Genomic DNA, 23,874 nt, shown 5'->3' with positions numbered 1-23,874 from the left:
GGGGTTTAGAAGGGGAGAAAGACCGAAAAGACGAGGCGGAGCGCTCGCGGCGGGGGAGGGGGAGGGGGATAAAGTTCCAACACCCGTATTGAATCGAATTTACCTTTTTGTCTCTCGAGGCTGTAGCAAAGTACTTATCATCTTCAGTCCAAGCACACGACCAAATAATTCTGGCGTGTTGATTCTTTTTGTCACTCCGTGCTACAAGTCTAAAGAGCGGCCCTAGTACAAAAACAGTTTCACATGTTATATACTCTTCTAAAATCATCCCACTTGCAACAAGCCTTTTTTTTGGTTCAGTTGGTATTGAAGGTGGGAGGACTTTAACCTTAAAGGGCTAGATTATTTCACGAGGATTTATAGCTGTTTCTAGAAGTCCTACCTTCTTCGCCTTCCATTTTTCTTTTAAAGACCGACCAACAGCGGTCACGTGACACGGAGAGAAGCCGCTGGCCACTATGATCGAAGGCCATCTGTGTCACCGTGAGTGCATGTGAGGGTAGCGAGCAGATCTGTCTCCAAGTGGCAGTATCCCATAATATTAAAGCTGCGTGTTCTGGTTTTGAGGCCTAAAAAGGTAACAAGAGCACTTGTTACAGCCAAGTTAAACATTTGAATGGTGGAACTGTAGTAAGGGTTGCCTGTTAGCAAAATTCCTCAGGCTATGTGCCAGTCTATTTGCCGGTACAATACATATGTAAGTTACAGAACAAGACATACAAACCTTACACGCCGAGGCCAACAATGATCCATCAGGACTTGAAGCCACACAGAATATTTCGTAACCATGACCGTATCTAAAAAGAAAAAAAAAACAAGTGAACGTCATATTAAAAATAATTTGGTGAAATACTATAAATATTATGAGGTTCAAATACTATAACCTTCGTCAGGAATAATGCGAAACGGCGTCCAAATGTTAATGAAATGCTATTAGGAACTCAAGAACCTCTCTAGGGACTACCCAAATTCTTGTAAGTGCCTGGAACGTGGATGGTATTCGCTTCGCGAATAGAATATCGCGCTTCCAAACAATTCTTTAGAATTCTAGGGTATAAGGAGTAATTTACTGGTAAAAGAAAAATAGCCTGCGTGGCGTTCAAAGGAGAAGGAGAAGGGGAACTCCATTTCTCCTTCCCCTTGAACGCCGGCTACGCAGGCTAGTAAAAAATGGAGATACATGTAGATTATAGGTGCTCAACTGGTCGACGCTAGCTAAAATTGATTCGAATTCGTATGACGTGAAATGAGACGTGAACAACATTTTACTCACAGTTTTTGTACTTCAGGCCATAGTGTGTTTTGGTGTAAGATATCTTCTGTTGGAGGCTCTAAATAAAGAGTAGTTAAAATGCAAAAACTTCAGATAATGAAACAGACTGAAAAAGCAAAAAAAGAACCAAGGAAGAACCCGAGCTGAGCTGCTTTATAGGTAATTTAAATGTAAATGTACGAAGTAAAGCTTAGCCTTTCCATCCGAAACACATTGGCGGAAATGCGTCTTTCACTACACTAAATTACACTACACTGCACTGCACTTCACTGCACTGCGCTCGCTATTCTAAGCTTTTCACTTGTTAGGTTTGCTTCGATTTTTAATTGATTCATACATTGCGGTCGAAGAGACTGTCTCAGTGACTACATAATTCCTGCAAAAGTAGCTTTAGGGAATACAACTAGGACCGCAAGTGAGAAACCTTTTAATGAAACTGGTGTGAATGGCGCCGGCTCCTCGCTAGCAAAAGCTGATGACTTCATGGGCCTCGCTGGATCTTCCAGGTCCCTTCTCAGGCTGTCTATGTCACCTGCCAACACAAGCGTCAAAAAGGTAAACAAAGATACACTACAAGAGACCGTCCAACACATAAAAACTGCAATACATTGAAAAAAAAAAACGTTTCTCTTGGTTCTGACAAGTCTACGTTACTCAAACTCGTGCTACGTGGCAAATGAGGCCTCAAAAACACTTAAGGTTTTGTAGCAAATTAAATTCGATAAATAGAAAGATTAATTAGGCCAAGGAAAACAGCTCTCTTTTATTGCAGTCTGCATTTGCTCTTAATGCACGGTCTAAATAATGGGATTTTAATTAATATAATGAATGTTTCCTGATATATATTTTAATTTATACCATCGAATTTTAATATTTTATAAGTAACTATATTATATTTGTTTTAATTATTACCTCAATTGCGCGTACAACATTTCTTGCTATTATTCAAAGTACGAAAAACAATGAAAGCAACCTCCTGAGTGTATTAACATTTGCGACGCGTGTGTTCAATACTTCACAATCACGACTTTGAACAAGGCTGTATAAAGGAACAGTTAAGTCTTGAAAAAAAAGTTAGCATTTAGCTTCTCACCTTCAAAAACAGCTTTATTCGAAAGTCCAAGAGCAGGGACACTTGCTCCAACAGGCAAACTGTCACGCATCTAAACACAATTCATGGGTAGCCATTAAATAGTTAGATGTACCGGTGGTAGTCCTTATGTTGCACGTTTACAAATATAGGCGTTCTTTGGGTTGTAACGCAAAGCTGCTAAAGTAGCCGTCGCGTTAAGTCGCGAAAAAGGGACCACGTGTATATTAGTAAAAAAAGGGTTCAACAACAACAACAACAACAACAACCATTTTCGTTTGCCAAAAACAAATAGAATATAAGAGCATAAAATAAATTCACTTATATCATAGGCAAAAAAGCTACCCAGATTACAAATAAACAAAACGAGCTGAGTAGTTAACAGTCTACATGTGCTGTTCGCGTTCAAAACAGAAGCAAAGACTCCAGGTTCTTACCTTTTCGCTTTCTTCCACTTTACATAGTCCTTGAAACGTCTCCATGAACTGACGAGGAGCACTGAATATTCTTAAGACCTGAAATGACGTGTACATGTTTTTTTTATCATTGTTTACTTATGGCGCAGTGGTGAGAGCGCTCGCCTCCCACCAATGTGGTCCGGGTTCGATTCCGGCCAGGTACCATATGTGGGTTGAGTTTGTTGTTGGTTCTCGTCCTTGCTCCGAGGGTTTTTCTCCGGGTTCTCCGGTTTTCCTCCCTCCACAAAAACCAACACTTCTAAATTCCAATTCGATCGGGAATCCGAGGGCCACAGGTTTGTCAGTCGAAGACTGTTACGTGCAACCCTCGTAAAACAACGTTGATTTATTTTATTTACTGCCAGTTTCAAGTAAGAAAGAAAGACACCTCTGATTTGTCGCAATGTAATTGCTTTTTTTCTCACCGTTTATGTACCTTTTGATCAATAGCAAAACTGTTTAAAATGGCTGAGAGAATCGTTCCCTTCCCATTCTTAACTATCATACTCAAATGGAGCAGTGCTCTTGCCTATTAAAGAACCCGTAACACTTCTCTTTACTGACAACGTGATCAACCTAAACTAAACGTCTCGAAATTTGAAAATGTCTCACTCTGCCAAGGATAAATGCAGTTTGCGTAATAATAAAAAGCACTGTTACCTTTTCGTCTGCTCCAGATGCCAGCCTGTATCTGCTGAGCATGCTCAAACACTGCATGTCATAGCCATGAACCTGGGGACGAGCTATTTCACACCACACGGACTGCTGGGAAAAATACGACAAAAATCTGAGTAAATAATAGGAAAACTGACAAGCAAGATAATACTTTCAAGGGATTCATAGGCCCGTGCTGGTTTTGCATTTTCAGCAGACCATAGTTAGTACAGTTTGCGTGTCGATCAAACAATTATTTTTCATTTGAATCACAACCACCGTCTCATCAAAATCGTTACATCTTTGTCATCAGTTTTACATGTAGCCAGACTAGTGACTGTTTTAGTTCTTTTGGACTTATCTGTCTGTAATGTTTGTAGGAAGATCTTCTGTTCCAGTGTTTGAAGGAGATCAATGTATAAATGAAGCTTTGGGTATTGTCTCTCAGTTCAACATTTTCCAGAAACGAGTTTCTTGCTATATGTCTGGTACATCGTGTATGTCTAACCCCTTAACAACAACCACAATTTTCCATGGTTTACATGTACACTAAGTTAGACAATAAAAATTACGTCATAAAATGTTCCAACTTAAGTAAATTTCCCAAGTTTCCCGAAATTTGCTTTACGTTGCATTTCAGGTTACGTCATTTCCACGGTCTAAACCGACCATAACGTTCGATCAATAAGCACGCGTGAATTCTCTCAATTAGTATCTATGAAACAGCGCACATTATTATGCTTTGTACTAACCTGCGCTTCATTTTGTTTCCAGGGAGCATGTAATCTTGTCGTTTGATCACTGCTGACACTCATAAGAAACTGTCCATCGACAGGATCCCAGTCAATATCCTGTAGTAGGCAACAGTAAGAGAAAAAATGACATTGTTACTGAAGTTGATTATCCATTTGAGACAGGCAACTAATCGTCCTTACAAATTTAAAGCCAGCAATTAACGTACGTACTATGGAAAATCCCAGTGGGGGATACATGTACTTAGTAAAGTTTAGGTGGGGTGCTTCCCTGGGGTATAGGAATCCTTCCCCATCCCAGACCGAAAAAAAAAATTAAATTTGCTAGCCCATCTCAGAATAAAGAGTTAAAAATTGTATAACCCATCTCGGACTGAAAGTGAAGAGGATGTTTTAATATTCGATTTTTTCCACAGAATTGGGAAATAATCCTTCCAAGTCCATGTAACATGACTACAAATTGTTAGGAGTATTGGTGGGGCCTCACCTCAACAGGACCAAAGTGTCCACTGACTGTCACACCAGGCTCCCATCTCTCATCACCCTGTTAATCAGAAGTAACCGAGATTTTTAGACCGGTGGGTCTTCGTTTTAGACTAGTGGGTCTTCGTTTTAGACCAGTGGGTCTTCGTTTTAGACTAGTGGGTCTTCGTTTTAGACTAGTGGGTCTTCGTTTTAGATTAGTGGGTCTTCGTTTTAGACCAGTGGGTCTTCGTTTTAGACCAGTGGGTCTTCGTTTTAGACTACTGGGTCTTCGTTTTAGACTACTTGGTCTTCGTTTTAGACCAGTGGGTCTTCGGTCTTCGTTTTTGGGTCTTCGTTATCGACACATCTTCTGCTACTCATCTGTTAAAATGTTCTCTCAAAACTGTTACAGTATTCCTAAATGGGTTCTGTAAATAAAAGAAAGATACCTTTTTTTTTCATTTGAATGCCTAACCTTGATTATTTTGGCACACATAATAAAATTCAGTCTTAGAAGGTATATTTAGTTTTTAACATTTTTAACATTTTAGTTTTTAACGGTTGGTGTGATATCTTTAGATTTTTATCGACCTAATTAAATGTAGATGTAGATGTAGAAGTTATAATAAGTCAAAAAAGACTCTAAAAACTTAATGAGAAACCTCAGCTGCTATGTTGTTCCACAGATGAAATGCCCCTTGATATCCATGTCCAAGGATAGATTGACCATCAGGACTAAACACTCCTCCATAAAAACCAAGAGTGGTCCCACCAACTTCACCAACACGGACCTGGGTAAAGGGTTGACAAAATTAGTGGTACATGTACTGCAATAAACTGCAACCATAACAAGAACTGTTGTTTATTCATTATTCCAATCAATGACTTTACAACTAAAACTAATTGTATTGTCCTAACAAAGAGCCACTAGTATTTTATGTCACAAGAAAAAATATCTGCAGTTCTTACTTTTTCCAACCAAACACCCGAGTCCTGATCTGGTGTCCAAATCATTAAGGTCTTGTCCATTGAAGATGACAGCAGTGACATGGGCTGGGTAAAGGTTCCATCACCTGTGGTATAAACAACAAGGATTTTTTTAATTCTCATAACCAAGGACATGTACATGTACTTGTGTAGTGTATTGTGGAAGGTCAATTAAGAGCTAGGGGAGATGAGCTAGAGATTCAAATATTTTTTTTAAAAAAAGGCAAGGAAATGATAAGGAGGACGAGGATGGAAGAGTAGGAGGCCGCTTATAAGATTAAGGATGTATAGAAGACGATTACTTTTCAGGGAAGTGGATGGAATTTGTGAAGGTCAGGATGGCTTTTGAGGGAAGTAGCACATTAAAAGTCTCACAAAAGGACTCGAATATTTAATATTCATGCATGTTTATCTGCAATATTGAATATGAACTGTTTGTTTGTTTAATTAATTAACTACCAACAGGGCACCCAAGACCAAAAAAATCCAATCCACTTACCTTTCCTAATGGCAGGATGCCAATGAACACCATAAATCCAGCCTTCATGCCCTGTCAGCACTGATTCCAATACAACTGAAAACTCTTTATCTACACCTGTGCAAAAATAACATATTTATATTTAATTCATACAAATTCATATAAAACTTGGGCTGGTACTTTTGCATTATTAAATTATCATGATGATAAATGCACTGTTTCATTACACGTAATTCAAACATATTTGTACCTTTATCAGTGACGCTAAAAACATTGGAGGTAAGTTTCAGTTCTTCTAACTCATCTTGTACAGTGTTGGATTCTTGAATTCTGTTTCCAAGTGAAACTCTCCAGATCCTTATGAAGGTATCCTGGGAACAACTAGCCAGGAGAAGATCACCACCATCTGTGTAAAACAAAGGAATCTTTAGTTGGTTATACAATGATGTAATATTGGTGTGTTTTGTGGGATAACCCTTCCCCCCCCTCCGCCCCCACCACCACCTCCCTACACTGTTCTTTTAATAAATAGGCAATAATGTTCACATGATTTTTAATGATTAAAAGAACATTATTTTTTTTAAAAATAAAAGCAAATTCAAACAAAGAAATTAACCTTCCAATGCAAATTCAACACCTCGTATCCAGTCTTCATGGCCCAATAAATTCTGCACTTTAACAAACTACAAAAACATAGAACATATTCATTTTACATTAGTTTTAAATTTAATTAATTATATACCATACGTACAATGTACACATTTTTTTTTTACATATATTTATGTACATGCATATGTCCAAGAATAAGAATTATTACTCTTTTAGTGCACAAAAATGAATGTTATACTGCAATGCATGTGTTGTTAATTTTTCTCACAACAAATAGACTGAAGGAAATTTCCAACATGAGACCAAAAAGACATGTCTATTAGACTGTACATCAGTAAAGCTTAAGTATGTATTATCACCTTATCATCTTTCTCTGTGAATAAATGCACTTTGCTGTCTTCTCCTCCACATGAAATTACAGGAACTAAAGTTGGACATAACATAGCCTTTAGTTAAGGACGTCCGCGTTTATTGTTTATGCGCATCCCTACTACGCACGTAATTCATGTCGCAACGCCATGCCACGTCATACTTTGAGCGTGCGCGCTGAGTAAAACTTCTAAGAACATATAGGGCGAGTTGCCTTTCCGCTAGCTTCGCCTGCAATTTGCCCTTTTAAATGGTCGGTGACCCCTACTTTTTTCTTAACGGATCACTTTTGTTAACTAATATCTACAGTACCGCTCAAATGTAAGTTGACAGTCCCTCGAGCCTCGATCCTCGAGACTCGAGACTCGATCCTCGAGCCTCGAGACTCGATCCTCGAAACTCGAAAATTTCGAGTTTCGAGTCTCGAGGCTCGAGGATCGAGTCTCGAGTCTCGAGGATCGAGTCTCGAGTCGAGAAAAATAATGAGCTTGTCGCTTGAATGATTCCTCGAGAATAAAATTGCTCAAGCGGGCCGCACTCTCGAAAGTTGTACTATGGTCGAAGCCAGCGTGCCGGCTGACAATCTCTGCTGTAGCAACGCGCGCTTGGTCGTTCAATATTTCGAACCGTTCCAAAAAGTTCGAAATAGGAGCTCGAAACCGTCGATAGTGAATGAATTGAGGGCAAATCGAACCAGAAGTAACCGAGTTGGAGTTAGCGCGGTCCCGCCGAATCAACATGGACAAATACAACCTGCGTTCAGGCGATCTTAGGACAAACATGAAGCACGTGTGCAATGTCACGCATACGATTGTTTGTGTTATGATTTAGGATACAAATATTAAACCTTAAAGTTCACTCTGTCATTTAGTTTTCTTTTGAAAAACGCAGTTACGTGTGTATGAAAGAATCTAAATCGGATACTTGCGTGCGGGGTTGTGTTACATTTATTTACGCTGGAGTTTATTCCAAAGGTTTCAAATTACTTTTGACATATGCAAATTTTGCCAACTTTTATAACTGCGCCGCTTTAAAAAAGAAAAAATTGTATAACTTCTCTAAAGCTGTAATAATAATTAACGCCGATATCTGTGTTATAAATGAAAGCAAGTTTCATTCAAGAAGAATTTAGGTTTTAAGAATTTTATGCCAAATTCACAAAAAATAAAACACGCTCATTTCAAGCTAGACGCGATGGCGCGACATAAGTCTGTCTTGCCATTTATTTACGGAAGGCTTCACGGCTTCGATGTTTTTCACGTGGAATGTTTCGTTTGCCGTCTACAGAATTTTTACAACTCAAATTTAAGAACCGGTTTTATTTACGGAAACTTTTGTCTGAATTTCAGTAGCGACCAGAAAGAGACGTCTGAAATTCAGGCTTCTGAAACTTGCTTGCGCGATTTTGTCGGTGCTATTCTACGGCTCAGCTTACAAGATTCGTGGCATTTACATCGTTTCGCATCGAATGGTTTAGATGCTGCTGAATTACAGAACATTTTGTGAAAGAAAATAAATTTGTAGTTTTATTTGCGAAAACTTAGGATGAACTTGTAAACCAATAACTGAAATATCTTCGTGGTTGAAAACATGCACTTTAATACGGCGGGTTGACAAGGGAGAGCACAAGTTTGAACTACAGGTTCTTTTCACGTCCTTTTCTAAATTTAATTCGGCGACCACTGCTTTCAAGGACGAGTTTGTGTCAGTACTTTTAGGTAAGTAAACGGAATTATGATCGGCGCGAATATATCGTACTGTCGAATGTTACATGTCGGGGAAGGTTTATATTTCATGCGCTGAAGGTGGACGCGAAACACTGTACATGAGGTGCGAGCGGCTTTTATTCTTTCCTCGAGAAATAAATCGTTTCCTCGAAAGCCTTTCGAGTTATGAATATTCGAGACCGCCTTGTTTCTCGATCCTCGAGACTCGATCCTCGAGACTCGAGACTCGATCCTCGAGACTCGAAACTCGAACATTTCGAGTTTCGAGTCTCGAGGATCGAGTCTCGAGTCTCGAGGATCGAGTCTCGAGGATCGAGTCGAGACTGTCAACTTACATTTGAGCGGTACTGTACGTTTTGTGAGAAAATGAAAAAAAATCTATCGAGTGGAAGTTTGATTTTTTTGTCACACTGACAGTTTGAATTCCACTTTTTGAGCTTTCCTTTTTGCCTTACGACAGTTTCAAATGCGTTTTTCCAGGGTTAAGTTTTGCAAAAAAGATTGCAAAACTAGGAATTATTTACGCAACAGATGCACTTCTACAAAATGAGACTATGATCGTTATCCTCCGTTTACTGATCGTCGATATTTTTAACTATAAACCCTGTAAATCACGCTGAATTACGTGCACCAATTTTTCAAAATCAGGGTAGTTTTCCACATGCTTTTTCTCTGAAACGAAGTTGGTGACCCCAACTTTTTTAACATTTCTGACACAAGTACCCGGTACCTCATTATCTAACCGCAGCAAAAAAATTAAAGAAATTTATCGAGTAGAAAATTTTGGCATGAACGTCCTTAAGTAGTTTAGAAGATGAGTTGTAATGTTCTCCTTCAAAATAGTCATGAAGTACAATTTACACATCATTAAAGTATTACACAATCATGGCAAGTCTTAATTTTGTTTATTCTAATTACCTGATGTTCCAGGAAGAACAGAGATTGCCACAGCTAAAATGAAGCCCTTTCCAAATGTCACAGTTTGTAAACAGGTAAAGGTATCTGTAAGATATGGAAACAAAAATCAATTCACTAGCTAGTACTGTACATCCACGGGGAACATAATGGACCTACTTTGTGCAAATTTTACTCCAGTTTCAACCCCTCTTTACAGTATTTTTTATTGCAAATTATTACACAAGGTAGCAAACTTTTTGCCTGTAAAAATAAAATATACATATATACATGTAACTCTCCTGGTTCCTGACACATTAAAAATCCTTCCTCCCCACTCTCTTCTTACCTTATTATAGGAAATTAACGATACATGTTATTAACGTGAATTTCAAAAATTCGCGTTAATTTTATAGAATATAAACACGTTTACTATAAGGATTTAACCAGAACTTCTCTTAAATTCGCGTTAATTTTATTACGTGTCAATTTTGTTCGCGTTGTTAAAATGCCTCGTTATATTCCTATAATAAGGTAATTCTATAACCTCCGATAGAGTTCTAGCCCTTCACTCCCAGGTTCCTACCCCCCTGTCTCCCCCTGCTCCCTAATCCCTAGCATGAATGAATGTATGCCATCTGTTAGATCTTACCGTCAGGTCCTCTACGGTCCCATATCCTGACTGTTGAATCTGCAGATGCAGAGACTATGACTGTTCTTGTTCTTCCATCATTGGATACTGGGATGGTAACAGCAGCCACAGAATTCACTGCTTCCTGGTGACCCTCAAGGATAGAGGAAACTTCCCACTAGAAGTGCAAAACATATAAATTTTATGTAACAAAGCTTGGTTTACTGGATGTAGTGCCTGAGTACTACATGGATTTTTGAAACAAAATATCTAGACATGTACTACCTTATTACATGAAATTTTCGCGACACGTTAATTTCGCGATTTTGAGGTGCGCATATTTCGCGACACTTAAATTTCGCGATTTTGCGAAAATTTTTTATTTTGAATCACTTTAATTTCGCGTTTTTGAGTAAGACACAATTTACATTCCCTTTAAAAACGACTTCATTGATGAAAAAATAACGTCAAAATTAACAAAAAAGCAAGGTTGAGACTAAATCTCAGCAATAATAATTATAATAATAATAATAATAATAATAATAATAATAATAATAATAATAACAATTGAATGTTTATCCAGGATAGCCCTTCAGTACATGCGTACGGTTATCAACGGGGTCCTGCTGATTAAAAATTAAAAATTACTAAAATTACTAATTATATAATATACAATGAAAATTGTGTAAAAAGCGGATCATGCACTAAGTTAAAAACCTTAAAAAACAACAATAAAATATTACAAGTACAAATCGTCCAACGCTTTCCTAAATAAAAGTCTAGAATTAATGTTTCTTAAATTCAAAGGTAAAGAATTAAAAATCGAGGCACCTATAAAATAAAAACTATGGCGCGCAATAGATACAACAGAGCAGTTAATGTTTACGAGGAGGTTATGCTTGTAAGTGCATGAGTTATTGTTCTTGAGTCAATTGACAACAACATCCATTTAGATTGATAATTTCTTCCTTCAGTGGCACTAAACTTATTATATGAGTCACTTAATTTTCGCGTCATCTTATGTTCGCGACACTTATTATTCGCGTCACTTTAATTTCGTGATTTTTTTTGGAATCGCGAAATTCGCGAAATTAAAGTGTCGCGAAAATTTCATGTAATAAGGTACTTGTAAGCTCAATGTCTTGCCAATAATTATTGGCTAAATAAATACTTGAATTTGTAGGCCTTTTCTTTATTTGTCCTTGTATTGCATATTTACAGGGCGACCCACATCACTCTTACAAATTATGGTGCTCTTCACTCATGTGGGAAAATTGGTACAAGCTCAAGTTAATTGCAATGAGCAGCATTTGATAGACAAGCAACACCCCTACATGTAATCGTTTACACTCAAGAAACTGGCTAGAGTGGCGCAGTAGTGTTGGTGAGATGAGCCAGTTAGATCGGGAATAGCCAGTACATCACTGTACCAAATATTACTCATTATCATTATATTTTAATGCATTTTTTTCTTCTTTTTCAAAGACTGAGAGCCCACCACATGATCTGCAAATAACGGCCTATAAAATTACAATATTTTGCTCAACCTCGTTCAAGAATTGTTAATTAAGTTTATTGTAAAATATGTGTAGCTTACTCTACATTCTTGACCAGCTTTCTTCTGCCAAACAATTACTGATTTATCAGTTGAACCTGAAACTAATTCATTTTCCTCCTCTGAAATAAAGAAAAATAAACTGTAACTGCATTATTATTCTTGATTGATTGATTGATTGATCAATCGATTGATTGATTGACTGGTTGGTTGATTGATTGATTGTATACATGTAGCAATTTCTGTTCAATAACATCCTTAATGTTTTCTAGTAATTCTTATCCATGCGCACACTTACCAAACTCTGGCCGACGAATCCATTTAACACAATTCACTCTATCTTTGTGTCCATTTAAAATAAGCTCTACACTCCCAAATGAGCCACATTTAGTTCTCTAAAAAAAATAAACACAGAAACTCGGTCTGGCTAAAAATTTATTCTTATGCATTGTAAATAACATTATCCTGGGAAAAACTTCTTCCACATTTGCTCGATTTTACAGACTTTAACTGTTTAGAAATCAAATTCTACAAAAAATTTAACTGCTTTTTTCATACAGTAAGCTTAAGTAAGCTTGTACGCAAATGTACAAAATGGCGGATTTTTTTAGCACAATTTAAATGTCAACGCACTCCGTGTTTGAAAGCATTCGTAAGCTGCTACACTTCAATTTAACCAACAAGTAAATAATTGTTTTCAAATACTAACAGAATTAGCCGATCTTTTGATTTACACGTGGAAAAAATAAGCTCGAATTCGAATCGGAGTTGACAACTTTCGAACCTACCTTTGGACGATACAAAGCAACAGAATAACAAGCGCCGTAAGCTACCCAGCCATTCCTTCCCCAGTCCACACACAAAGGCGTCCTATTGCACGCAACGCTAACGTAATCCAGGGTACATTTGCAACAAGAAATGAGATTTTTGTTCTCAATCGTGCGCGTCTCGTTGTCCGCCATGATGGATATTCTAATCTTTAGCGAAAAACCGCTGAGCTATAGCGGTCGTGCTTTACCCAGGATACACGGCGATCATTTTGACCACGGCGTGTCGTGTTCCCGCCAAGTGCTTGGCGGCAGTTGAGGAACGTTGAGTTGAAAAAAAAAAAAAAAGAAAGAAAAAAGAAAAGAAAAGACAAACGTGAGATGCAGTGCCTCCATCCCCCAAACTCCTTGGCACCTTTTTCCTGTCGCCTGTGATCACACTTAATATCCCGTATTTGCGTTACTCCGAACTAACTCCGAGTGAGCCGGAACGTCTGGAACGAGCTACAATCCACGCCACAATTCTTGGGACACTTGCCGTTTTTTACAGTTGAAACAGGCCAAAAAAAAAAAAATCAACAATTACCCCCTGCCCAATTACAATGTTGTGTACCTTGAAAAAACAAAGCCTTCAGTTTCCGTCTATTTTGCAAAACTGGTTTTGGGGGAAGGGGGTTCTCCACTTCTGAAAATTCGCAACGGAATGTCACGTTATAGTTGTTGAAATGAGTGTCCAAAGGAATTATGGCACGGATTGCTAGGGTAAGGTCAGTTGTAGAGGATTTTATCTTGAAGGTCAGCCTTAGCTCGCTAGCCCTTCTTATTAAAAGCCTAGTCAAATCCTATATTTATCTCCTGCACTTGGGACGCGCCTTCATTTAGGACCTCGCCAGCTAAATTGTGTCGCATGGCCATGGTACAGTGGAGGCTTTCAGCTAGCTATAGCCTTCAAAACATCCCGAGTTTTCACTTCTAATGCGTTCTCCTTTAAATTATTAAAATGACATGGTGAATGTAAGAAACCTGCTTTGCTAGGCGCCTTCTGGATTTGTCCATCTATTAATTTGCTGCTTTACGTGCAACAGACACACGACGTCTCCAGGCACAGTTACACATCCCCAAGTTAACGCCGTAGCCTGCGTTGCCAAGACGCGCTATTCACAAAATACAGTGGGCGGTCGAGTCCGTCTGCAAACACATTCTCCCTCAGGCTTGACATATATTTGTCGTTTTACCATCATTGTCCGGCATGCTGTTATATTTGAACTTTAAACTCTCGTTGCTTGAGCCTGGGGGCACCGCCCATTGTTGTGCCTCTGTTTAGTTCCCAGCACTGACCACGTTGCTCGACTAATCTCTATCTTCCAGTAAGCGAAGAAAAAATGTAAGGGAAAAGGAAGGGGAAGGAGCAGGAGGAGCTAAGATAGGGAGTCTTTATTCATAGTCGTCCAACTGCGTCCTGCTGTATCAATAAAAAGCCTTACGGAAAAAAGTTATAGAGGAAACGCATATATTATAAGCCACCCAGAACAAATCTGAAGTGCGACGTTTTACAAGTACAAAGCAATTTATTAATGCTCATTTGTAAGTAAATTATAACAAAGGTACTTTATAGTGTTTGTTATTTTAAACAAACTGTTTCACCTCATTTATTTATTATTTATTCAGTCAATTTAATATCTTAACTGTCATCAACTGACTGTCATTAAAATAACGTTATCTCAAAGCTATTCGCTACGTCAAAAAATAGCACACGGAATCCATCAAAACTCAAACCAGTGACAAGCAAGGGCCCAATTCGCGTGAACCAAATAAAGTTGCCTGGGAAGACAACAGCTTTTCACTGATTGAATAAAGCATATTTTTGGCTGGTAATTTCTCTTTTACGAGTTTTAAACTCGTTTCAGAGCTAAGAGAGCTCCCAAAAGAGAGCTTCAAATCAAATTAAGTGAACTCTAGTATACTGAAATTAGAAATGCACCCTTATGAATGAGGTTTATTCAAAGCCGATATAAAGTCGTAACTCAGCATATAAAAGTTCAATCTTTCAATTAAACTTTTCACCCTAAGAAATACCCTAAATTTCAGACATCTTCCTCTAGATCTGGTTGCATGCTCCCAAGAAGAGACTTCTAGGGAGAGAGTCGCTTCTCGCAATCGCGCGCCTAGAGGAAGACGTATGAAGTTCAGGCTATCTAGAGCGGTTTTCGCTTGAGTGTCGAATGTAAATTGCGTTTGCTTTGGTTTTGCATTACTACGCTTAGTGATTGGCTTAAAAATCTCGCGCCACTTTCTCAGCCAATCAGAACTAAAACCAAAACCAATCGTGACTCGCTCGCGCACGTTTTCCCGCGCTTCGTGCCAGTTACATGTATTTTCTTCGAGTTTTTATTGGCTCACTGGGATTTTCTGTGTCGTTTGTGATTGGCCAGAGTAATTACTTTGGTTTTGGTTTTACGACACTCAATTGAAAACTGCTCTAAGAAAAAAGAAATTAACGTTTTTAGTGACACCAACAACTGTTACCATAAGAAGCTGGCGGCTGTAATTGTCAAAAATAGACAATGTTAGAAAGCGTTAGAGAAAAAAAAAGTTAAAATGTTATATATTATATTAAGTACATATTACGTCATAAAGACGACTTAATCGAAACCCTTTCCTCCTTTTCAATGTCAAAAGTTAAAATCAACCTGCGTTGGTTGTCTAGTTTTAATACACTTCATATTGCTAAGCAAAATGCAAAAATATTCAACGGAGTGCTGATGAATAAATATAACAACTATGTCTTTCGGACTCTTTGAGTCTACCTAAACATATTTCGCACCACTTAAAAAGAGTACTTTAGTACTTTCACTTAAATAGGAATTAATTCTTCATATTATCTTAAAACTATTTTATAAAAAAACGTGCGTTTCATTAAAGTTTTAACCTTGAAATTTCACGGCAACTTAAAATACTTTCACTGCACTTTTCTTCAATTTGTCCCAGGCTTATAGAGCACTATATTTAGAATAAAGATCTCTGAATAAAACGTACTTTTGAATTTTTTTTCACATCGTTGACTTGAAGATGAGTGCACTCACAAGGCATATTAGAGAGAAAAATGGGTTTTTACCAGAATAGCTATATAGGTACCCACAATTTGATCAAACACTTTTTGTCTCCAATAAATTCTACTAAGTTATAAATTCCTCAGGCGTCATGAGCAAATTGCGTAAAAACTACACCATCGAGGGGACTAGCTGCTTAAAACGGAAATTTTAGAGGTAAATAGCCAATAGTGTATTCCAACCAGTCACTGAATGCTTACAAATTCTTGAATCATTGGTTAACTGTAGCTTAAAATATTCTAGATAACTGCCGAGTGTAGAATTGCATTATGTTTTACATATAAAAGTGACAAGGTGTCCAGCCATATTTCAGAGTATCCATCTCAGAAATAACCGTAAAAAGCCGTGGTTTATGTTAATTTTTAGCTAGTTCAAAACGGCTTTGCAATTTTCTTTCCCTCTAGTAAAATAAGTTAGCTTGCTTTCTCTCATCATTTGATTTATATATCTTAACTGTTTAAGTCATATCCATTGATAGTCTGCTTGGCCTGCTAACTATCAAAAAAGATGTTATTCATTTAATTCAGTTTATGACTCTTCCTGAGGTTTCGCCGCTGTATTGCCAAGTACTTGCTTTCTCCATCTAATTCTCCGATTCTGAAACCAAACTTTGACTTGTGTCTCTGAGAGGCCAAGCTGTGATGCGATGTAAATCCGCTGAGCACTGCCAACATACTGCTGACTCTTAAAGTGTCGCTCCAGTCTCTCGAGCTGCTGAGGAGAGAACACAGTGCGCATGCGGCGTGGTTTTTCGTGTGGACCTGCACCTAAAATTAAAATGAATTTAAATTAGCTATTATTTTATTTATTTCTGATCACAATAGAAGGCAAAATAATTTTATTCTGTTGGGTAAGGCAAAGAGCAGCTTTCATTTATTTTTTGTGTTCGTCAAGGGCAACTTAAATTTCTACGAAAGATCCTAAAGTAAACCAAAAGACTTATAACGCAAGGTTTCTGGAGATGATCCGAAGACTGCCGAAGATCGCCCGAAGACTTCCGATATTTTCGAGTGTTGTTGCAACGTCAACAATGATCATCTCCGAACGCCTTCCGAAGACCGCCCGATGCCTTTGTCTTTGACATAATATTAAAGCCATCGCATGTTTCATCATAAAATTGCGTGCCGTTAAACGAGCTAAGAGTTGAATTTTTATGCCTTCCAAGCGAGCGAAAACTCGGCTGTCAAGAAAACTAAAGCAGATCTGACAAGGGACGAGAAGGCGCGAAGTAAGTCGGTGGCAACGGATGTTGGTTGGCGATGAGAGCGTTAATTTATTCTGGCCACCTATTTCTCGATCTGCGACTCGGAGTGATTGTTTATTTTCGACTAACCCAAACCAGGGCTTCCCGCAACTTAATGAATCGATTAAAATTCAGGTTTTGTTTGATCTAATAATAATGTAATGTGTTCAAAATAAAAAGCATAACTTCACTACCTAAAAATTAAACACGAGAATGATGATTTAATTATTATTAAGGTAACAAGAAGGGCCAATGAATAAATGACCAACGAGAAGAGAAATGGTATACATGCGAGTCACGCAAGTTATATTAAAAGTTTGCACCTTCGATTTTCACGGATCAAAACGAAACTCTGAATATCTATCCTTAACTGTAGGACGGTTAACAATTTGATGATTTTCAGGGATCGATTGGGAGTTGGAATCGTCTTCTTTTAACAGACCGTGGTACATACACCTTAAACATCTCCGCCCTCCTCGTCCAAGCTGTTTCGCTTGGTCTCGCTTTTGCTCTCAAGTCGCCATGACATGAACGTGTATGATTGTATCGTTAGCAAGGCGGCGGAAGCGAACAGAAGAGAGTACTTCCTCAGTTTTATAAGGTTGTGGTTAAACAAGCTGAGAGTATACATGTATCAGGTTTCAGTTTCCTACCATTGCCAGCGAATGTTTGTATAAAGTGTCTCGTACACACGCAAAACAAAAGAACAGGTTCAAATTCTATGAACGGTGTACGAGAGTCGATGAAAACGCATATAGGAGCAGACAGTGAACCGAAAGTGCGCGTTTCATCAATTTGAACACTTGAAATCTCCTGTTCTCTCGCTTTAAGGATGCCCACTAATCAGTAATTAGAGTCAGGATGATTGATATGTATCGAGGAAGAAGTAGAAGGCTATACTAATTCCTATTTAGGTAAATTAAAACATTCAAACTAAATTCAGCAGTTGAAGAAGCATATACTGCAATTGAACTCGATTCTTCCAACGGAGAAAGAATAATGTAAATGGATTTTAATACTAACCCTACGGGGAAAATTGAGAATAGAAGCGAAGGTTTGTTTCTACTAAGCTATACATGTCTTTAAGTATACCCTCGCAGACTCTACTTTTAGAATTGTGTTTTCATCATTTATGAACGAAGACTTTTAATCAGCTATAATGAAAATTTAGGCGCAAAGACCCCGGTAACCATTATTTCTTGCAGGAATGAGACTGAACTCTTCTTCTTTTCAAAAACACAAACAAAACAAGTTTTATGGGAATACATAAGCTCTGAAACAACAAAATTATGTCTTCCGTAGCGGAAAAGCTTAACAAAAAGAGCTTATGTCCATAAACCTTTTGAAACGTCACAATTTTAGGTTCCTAATTGACAAACGACAAAACAAATTGGTATTCATTTGTACGTCGTTTAGACTGCCAATTCTGCGTTTGACAGAAATAATTAAAATCAAAATAAACATTTTGGTGTTCAAGGCTTCAGAATTTGCCTTGAAATATTGAAAAATGTACAGCTAAATCTTGTTTTCAATTGTTTATATTGTTTTCAAATGTTGAAAACTTATGCACGCTAGAAATTTTCTATTTGAACTTTTCTAGATCTCGTGACTATAAAATGATGAATGGTGATTAGGCAATTAGGGGTGCTGAAGTTCTGTCTAAGAGATCCAATTATTACTTGTACACGACAGGAGTTTAATCTTAAATAGCTTTAAACAGGCTGCAGAAGCTTAATGGGTATCTTAATGGCCATTTTTGTGGCGCATTTAAGAAAAAAGATACACTCTTGAGTTGGAAGGCAAAAAACAACCTAGAGATAAATTATTGCAAACAGGTTTTTATTAATACCAACGTTTTTATTGAGCGCGCTGGTAGCAAATGCAAAACTTTCACTTCAACCACTTCAAATCTCCCAAACGAGTGAATAAAGGTTTCCCTGCTCTAACTCGCGAGGAATTAAACGAATTTATAAGTTACTGTTAATTACTTACGGCTGGGCTGTTGTTGCCAGAATCTCCCGGGTGGGTCAGGGCTCCGCTGTAAAACTTGGCTTTGAACTAAATGTCCCTCATGAAGCGCACTTCGCTTGGGCATGTCTTGTACGCCGTGACCCAAACTGAATCGGCCTTCTGCGGCTGAGGCGAACATCTCTCTGGGATAGCTCGGTCTTTGTAGGCTGTGAGTCGCATATAGGCCGGCTGGCGAACTTGGAATCGGTGCAAAAGGCAACATGGTCATCTGAGGGCCAAATCCGATAAGGCGGTTCTGGTTGTAAAACTCTCTATGTTGCGTTAACATAGCCTCGTTGTTTAAATCTTTTCTTTGAAAACAGGCGTTACAAGGACACGTTGTTAAGTTGTCGCCGACTGATTTCAAAGGAGGAGATCTTTCGCCGGGTTGCATGTTCACCGTGTAATAACTTGTAAAGACGTGCGATATTTAGCGCGATGCGTGTGAAAGAGTTAAACGCGTTTGGCGTTGACGAGGCTATAGACACATTATCTCTCTTTACCCCATTTCTATGCCACATTTTTACGCGCAAGTTTTCCATTGTCTAGCAACTCAGGATATAGTCACGGGGGAACTATTAAATAACAATATTCTCTTTATTTGAAACATCCTAGTGTTTATTCTCGTTATTGTCAATAGTTATGCACCTTTAAAATTAAAGTTTTTTGTTCTCCCACTAGCTAAAGCTCTCATGTCGATGTTAAGAACTTTGTACATGAGCGCTTTTGTTTATAAACATTCCCTTTACGTGTAATTGGAACCCTTGTGACCTCAGCGCAGAATAATAAAAACGCAAATTTTCGTGAGATGTATAAATGAGCTTTTAAAGAAAATTACCTTTTTCTGGCGTTATGTTTACTTGCTAATTGCTTTAATAGTGCAATAAAAATGTGTTAAAACAAACACGTCTAGCTATATTTAAGTGAGAGAAAATAATTCATAACGAAATGGCCGTAATGTGGCGAATAACGAATCAAAAGAACAATTATATTTTATGTAATATTGTACCTGTTAATATGATGACGGCCATATTGTTTCGAGCACATGTTTTTAAATGTCTCCATGATTTAAATAATGGCCTTGTCTTCGAATAACTACAACAATGCGGAAAGCATTTATTCGTTCAGAAATAGAAAGTGAACGCATTTTGAGTCCGATTTATGTTTTTAATCGTCGTTCCAACTTAAATGCCTAATTAATCATGCACATTTCACGTTAACTCAATTCATTTAGCCTTCCTTTCCAATCCTATATATTGCCGGACCGTCTTGCCGAGCTGAAGAAATAATTATTATGAACTTGTATCCGTGGAAGAAAATTAAATTTCTTTCTTCCTTTTTATATTCTAGTTTTAAAAAGTAAATTTTACCACACGCTGTGAGCAATATAGCAATGACAATGTTTTGAAATACAAAATAATGTATATCCACAAAAGACAAGTAATTTTTTGACATGCAACACCTATTTAAGTGCCATTTATCATTATTATAGTTATACAGAGCGGCTTAATTCCTTACAGCATTCTCTCGCAAAATAAAAACACGGAGCTACTCTATATACATCTAGATTTTTAAAATCTCGGTTACAGAAATATTACGATAATTTCACGAGTTATGGTGGATTTCCACTGACGCGTAAATTTTTACGTGCGTGAAAAAAATTAGAGACAATGTATGAACGGCCTGCGTAAACGTGTACGCAAGCCGTTCATACATTGTCTCTAATTTTTTTACGCACGTAAAAAATTACGCGTCAGTGGAAATCCACCATTAATCACATAAAAGTTCCCTCACGCGCGGGTAACAAACGAACCGTACGTGAGTAAGGCTCGAGAGCGTCTTCTCTAAGTAAATGAGCCCCCTATTTACAGAAATTAATACAAGTAAAATAAACAGTGTAGTTTGAAAAGTAAAAGCATCCGTATAAAAGACAGGAGAGAATATGTTATTGCGCATAAATTGCACATAAGCGGTACAATGGTTTCGAAGGACTTTAAAAAGCGAGGGATACCGCGCGCCTCTCGATCCGATTATAAAACGCCCGAGTCTTATTATTCGCTTGCCGTTTTTCGCCAGCTAACCGAATGCCTGGAACAGACTGTTTATTTAATAGATCGCCGAAAAAGAGCAAAACCGGATCAAGGATAGAAGCGTATAATCGCTCGCAAAGCAGTTGTAAATATCAAATAAAAACTTTCCTGTAGTGTCGCATAATACTAATTCTATAACCTCCGATAGAGTTCTAGCCCTTCTCTCCCAGGTTCCTACCCCCTGTCTCCCCCTGCTCCCTAATCCCTAGCATGAATGAATGTATGCCATCTGTTAGATCTTACCTTCTGGTCCTCTACGGTCCCATATCCTGACTGTTGAATCTGCAGATGCAGAGACTATGACTGTTCTTGTTCTTCCATCATTGGATACTGGGATGGTAACAGCAGCCACAGAATTCACTGCTTCCTGGTGACCCTCAAGGATAGAGGAAACTTCCCACTAGAAGTGCAAAACATATAAATTTTATGTAACAAAGCTTGGTTTACTGGATGTAGTGCCTGAGTACTACATGGATTTTTGAAACAAAATATCTAGACATGTACTACCTTATTACATGAAATTTTCGCGACACGTTAATTTCGCGATTTTGAGGTGCGCATATTTCGCGACACTTAAATTTCGTGATTTTGCGAAAAAATTTTTATTTTGAATCACTTTAATTTCGCGTTTTTGAGTAAGACACAATTTACATTCCCTTTAAAAATGACTTCATTGATGAAAAAATAACGTCAAAATTAACAAAAAAGCAAGGTTGAGACTAAATCTCAGCAATAATAATAATAATAATAACAATTGAATGTTTATCCAGGATAGCCCTTCAGTACATGCGTACGGTTATAAACGGGGTCCTGCTGATTAAAAATTAAAAATTACTAAAATTACTAATTATATAATATACAATGAAAATTGTGTAAAAAGCGGATCATGCACTAAGTTAAAAACCTTAAAAAACAACAATAAAATATTACAAGTAAAAATCGTCCAACGCTTTCCTAAATAAAAGTCTAGAATTAATGTTTCTTAAATTCAAAGGTAAAGAATTAAAAATCGAGGCACCTATAAAATAAAAACTATGGCGCGCAATAGATACAACAGAGCAGTTAATGTTTACGAGGAGGTTATGCTTGTAAGTGCATGAGTTATTGTTCTTGAGTCAATTGACGACAACATCCATTTAGATTGATAATTTCTTCCTTCAATGGCACTAAACTTATTATATGAGTCACTTAATTTTCGCATCATCTTATGTTCGTGACACTTATTATTCGCGTCACTTTAATTTCGTGATTTTTTTTGGAATCGCGAAATTCGCGAAATTAAAGTGTCGCGAAAATTTCATGTAATAAGGTACTTGTAAGCTCAATGTCTTGCCAATAATTATTGGCTAAATAAATACTTGAATTTGTAGGCCTTTTCTTTATTTGTCCTTGTATTGCATATTTACAGGGCGACCCACATCACTCTTACAAATTATGGTGCTCTTCACTCATGTGGGAAAATTGGTACAAGCTCAAGTTAATTGCAATGAGCAGCATTTGATAGACAAGCAACACCCCTACATGTAATCGTTTACACTCAAGAAACTGGCTAGAGTGGCGCAGTAGTGTTGGTGAGATGAGCCAGTTAGATCGGGAATAGCCAGTACATCACTGTACCAAATATTACTCATTATCATTATATTTTAATGCATTTTTTCTTCTTTTTCAAAGACTGAGAGCCCACCACATGATCTGCAAATAACGGCCTATAAAATTACAATATTTTGCTCAACCTCGTTCAAGAATTGTTAATTAAGTTTATTGTAAAATATGTGTAGCTTACTCTACATTCTTGACCAGCTTTCTTCTGCCAAACAATTACTGATTTATCAGTTGAACCTGAAACTAATTCATTTTCCTCCTCTGAAATAAAGAAAAAACTGTAACTGCATTATTATTCTTGATTGATTGATTGATTGATCAATCGATTGATTGATTGACTGGTTGGTTGATTGATTGATTGTATACATGTAGCAATTTCTGTTCAATAACATCCTTAATGTTTTCTAGTAATTCTTATCCATGTGCACACTTACCAAACTCTGGCCGAGGAATCCATTTAACACAATTCACTCTATCTTTGTGTCCATTTAAAATAAGCTCTACACTCCCAAATGAGCCACATTTAGTTCTCTAAAAAAAATAAACACAGAAACTCGGTCTGGCTAAAAATTTATTCTTATGCATTGTAAATAACATTATCCTGGGAAAAACTTCTTCCACATTTGCTCGATTTTACAGACTTTAACTGTTTAGAAATCAAATTCTACAAAAAATTTAACTGCTTTTTTCATACAGTATTAAAGCTTAAGTAAGCTTGTACGCAAATGTACAAAATGGCGGATTTTTTTAGCACAATTTAAATGTCAACGCACTCCGTGATTGAAAGCATTCGTAAGCTGCTACACTTCAATTTAACCAAAAAGTAAATAATTGTTTTCAAATACTAACAGAATTAGCCGATCTTTTGATTTACACGTGGAAAAAATAAGCTCGAATTCGAATCGGAGTTGACAACTTTCGAACCTACCTTTGGACGATACAAAGCAACAGAATAACAAGCGCCGTAAGCTACCCAGCCATTCCTTCCCCAGTCCACACACAAAGGCGTCCTATTGCACGCAACGCTAACGTAATCCAGGGTACATTTGCAACAAGAAATGAGATTTTTGTTCTCAATCGTGCGCGTCTCGTTGTCCGCCATGATGGATA

At 37.6% G+C, this 23,874-nt stretch overlaps 2 protein-coding genes across 7 annotated transcripts in view; both read right to left on the bottom strand.

The window, feature by feature from the left end:
• LOC144642646 (elongator complex protein 2-like) overlaps positions 1–23,874 on the bottom strand; it is a 28,012-nt gene extending 4,138 nt beyond the window's left edge. Inside the window, exons 1-21 of one of the 6 annotated variants that reach the window (XM_078501666.1) lie at positions 23,693–23,874; positions 23,199–23,295; positions 22,946–23,025; positions 21,406–21,562; positions 9,781–9,864; positions 7,126–7,190; positions 6,774–6,840; positions 6,408–6,563; positions 6,179–6,274; positions 5,662–5,765; positions 5,355–5,483; positions 4,715–4,771; positions 4,228–4,326; positions 3,482–3,586; positions 2,801–2,878; positions 2,367–2,436; positions 1,698–1,805; positions 1,274–1,331; positions 725–797; positions 383–569; positions 104–222 (exon numbers count right to left, since the gene is read on the bottom strand). In XM_078501666.1, the coding sequence (XP_078357792.1) occupies positions 104–222; positions 383–569; positions 725–797; positions 1,274–1,331; positions 1,698–1,805; positions 2,367–2,436; positions 2,801–2,878; positions 3,482–3,586; positions 4,228–4,326; positions 4,715–4,771; positions 5,355–5,483; positions 5,662–5,765; positions 6,179–6,274; positions 6,408–6,563; positions 6,774–6,840; positions 7,126–7,190; positions 9,781–9,864; positions 21,406–21,562; positions 22,946–23,025; positions 23,199–23,295; positions 23,693–23,866 (2,163 nt within the window). In that variant the 5' untranslated portion in view covers positions 23,867–23,874. Of the gene's footprint in view, positions 1–103; positions 223–382; positions 570–724; positions 798–1,273; positions 1,332–1,697; positions 1,806–2,366; positions 2,437–2,800; positions 2,879–3,481; positions 3,587–4,227; positions 4,327–4,714; positions 4,772–5,354; positions 5,484–5,661; positions 5,766–6,178; positions 6,275–6,407; positions 6,564–6,773; positions 6,841–7,125; positions 7,191–9,780; positions 9,865–10,408; positions 10,566–11,984; positions 12,065–12,240; positions 12,338–12,730; positions 12,913–21,405; positions 21,563–22,945; positions 23,026–23,198; positions 23,296–23,692 lie in introns of those variants that run through there. The other 5 variants (XM_078501668.1, XM_078501667.1, XM_078501671.1 and 2 more) reach the window with 5 other exon arrangements.
• On the bottom strand, positions 14,258–19,553 carry LOC144642647 (uncharacterized). The gene is made up of 2 exons (XM_078501672.1): positions 19,055–19,553; positions 14,258–16,586 (listed from the first exon to the last, which is right to left on the bottom strand). Exons 1-2 carry the CDS (start codon positions 19,464–19,466, stop codon positions 16,348–16,350), a joined length of 651 nt encoding a protein of 216 aa, XP_078357798.1. The 5' UTR covers positions 19,467–19,553; the 3' UTR covers positions 14,258–16,347.

Source organism: Oculina patagonica, chromosome 2, assembly GCF_052425735.1.
Source record: "Oculina patagonica isolate OP01 chromosome 2, crgOcupat, whole genome shotgun sequence".
NCBI classification, from domain to species: Eukaryota; Metazoa; Cnidaria; class Anthozoa; order Scleractinia; family Oculinidae; genus Oculina; species Oculina patagonica.
The sequence above is the reverse complement of the archived record's forward strand: the minus strand, read 5'-3'. Positions and strand labels throughout refer to the sequence as shown.

Bases quoted from the DNA above. Each gene is read 5' to 3' on its own strand.
- LOC144642647 (XM_078501672.1), bottom strand. From the start codon at position 19,466: ATGCAACCCGGCGAAAGATCTCCTCCTTTGAAATCAGTCGGCGACAAC. The intron at 16,587-19,054 runs GTAAGTAATTAA...TTTTAATTTTAG, and splicing joins CTGGCAACAACAGCCCAGCC to GTGCAGGTCCACACGAAAAA.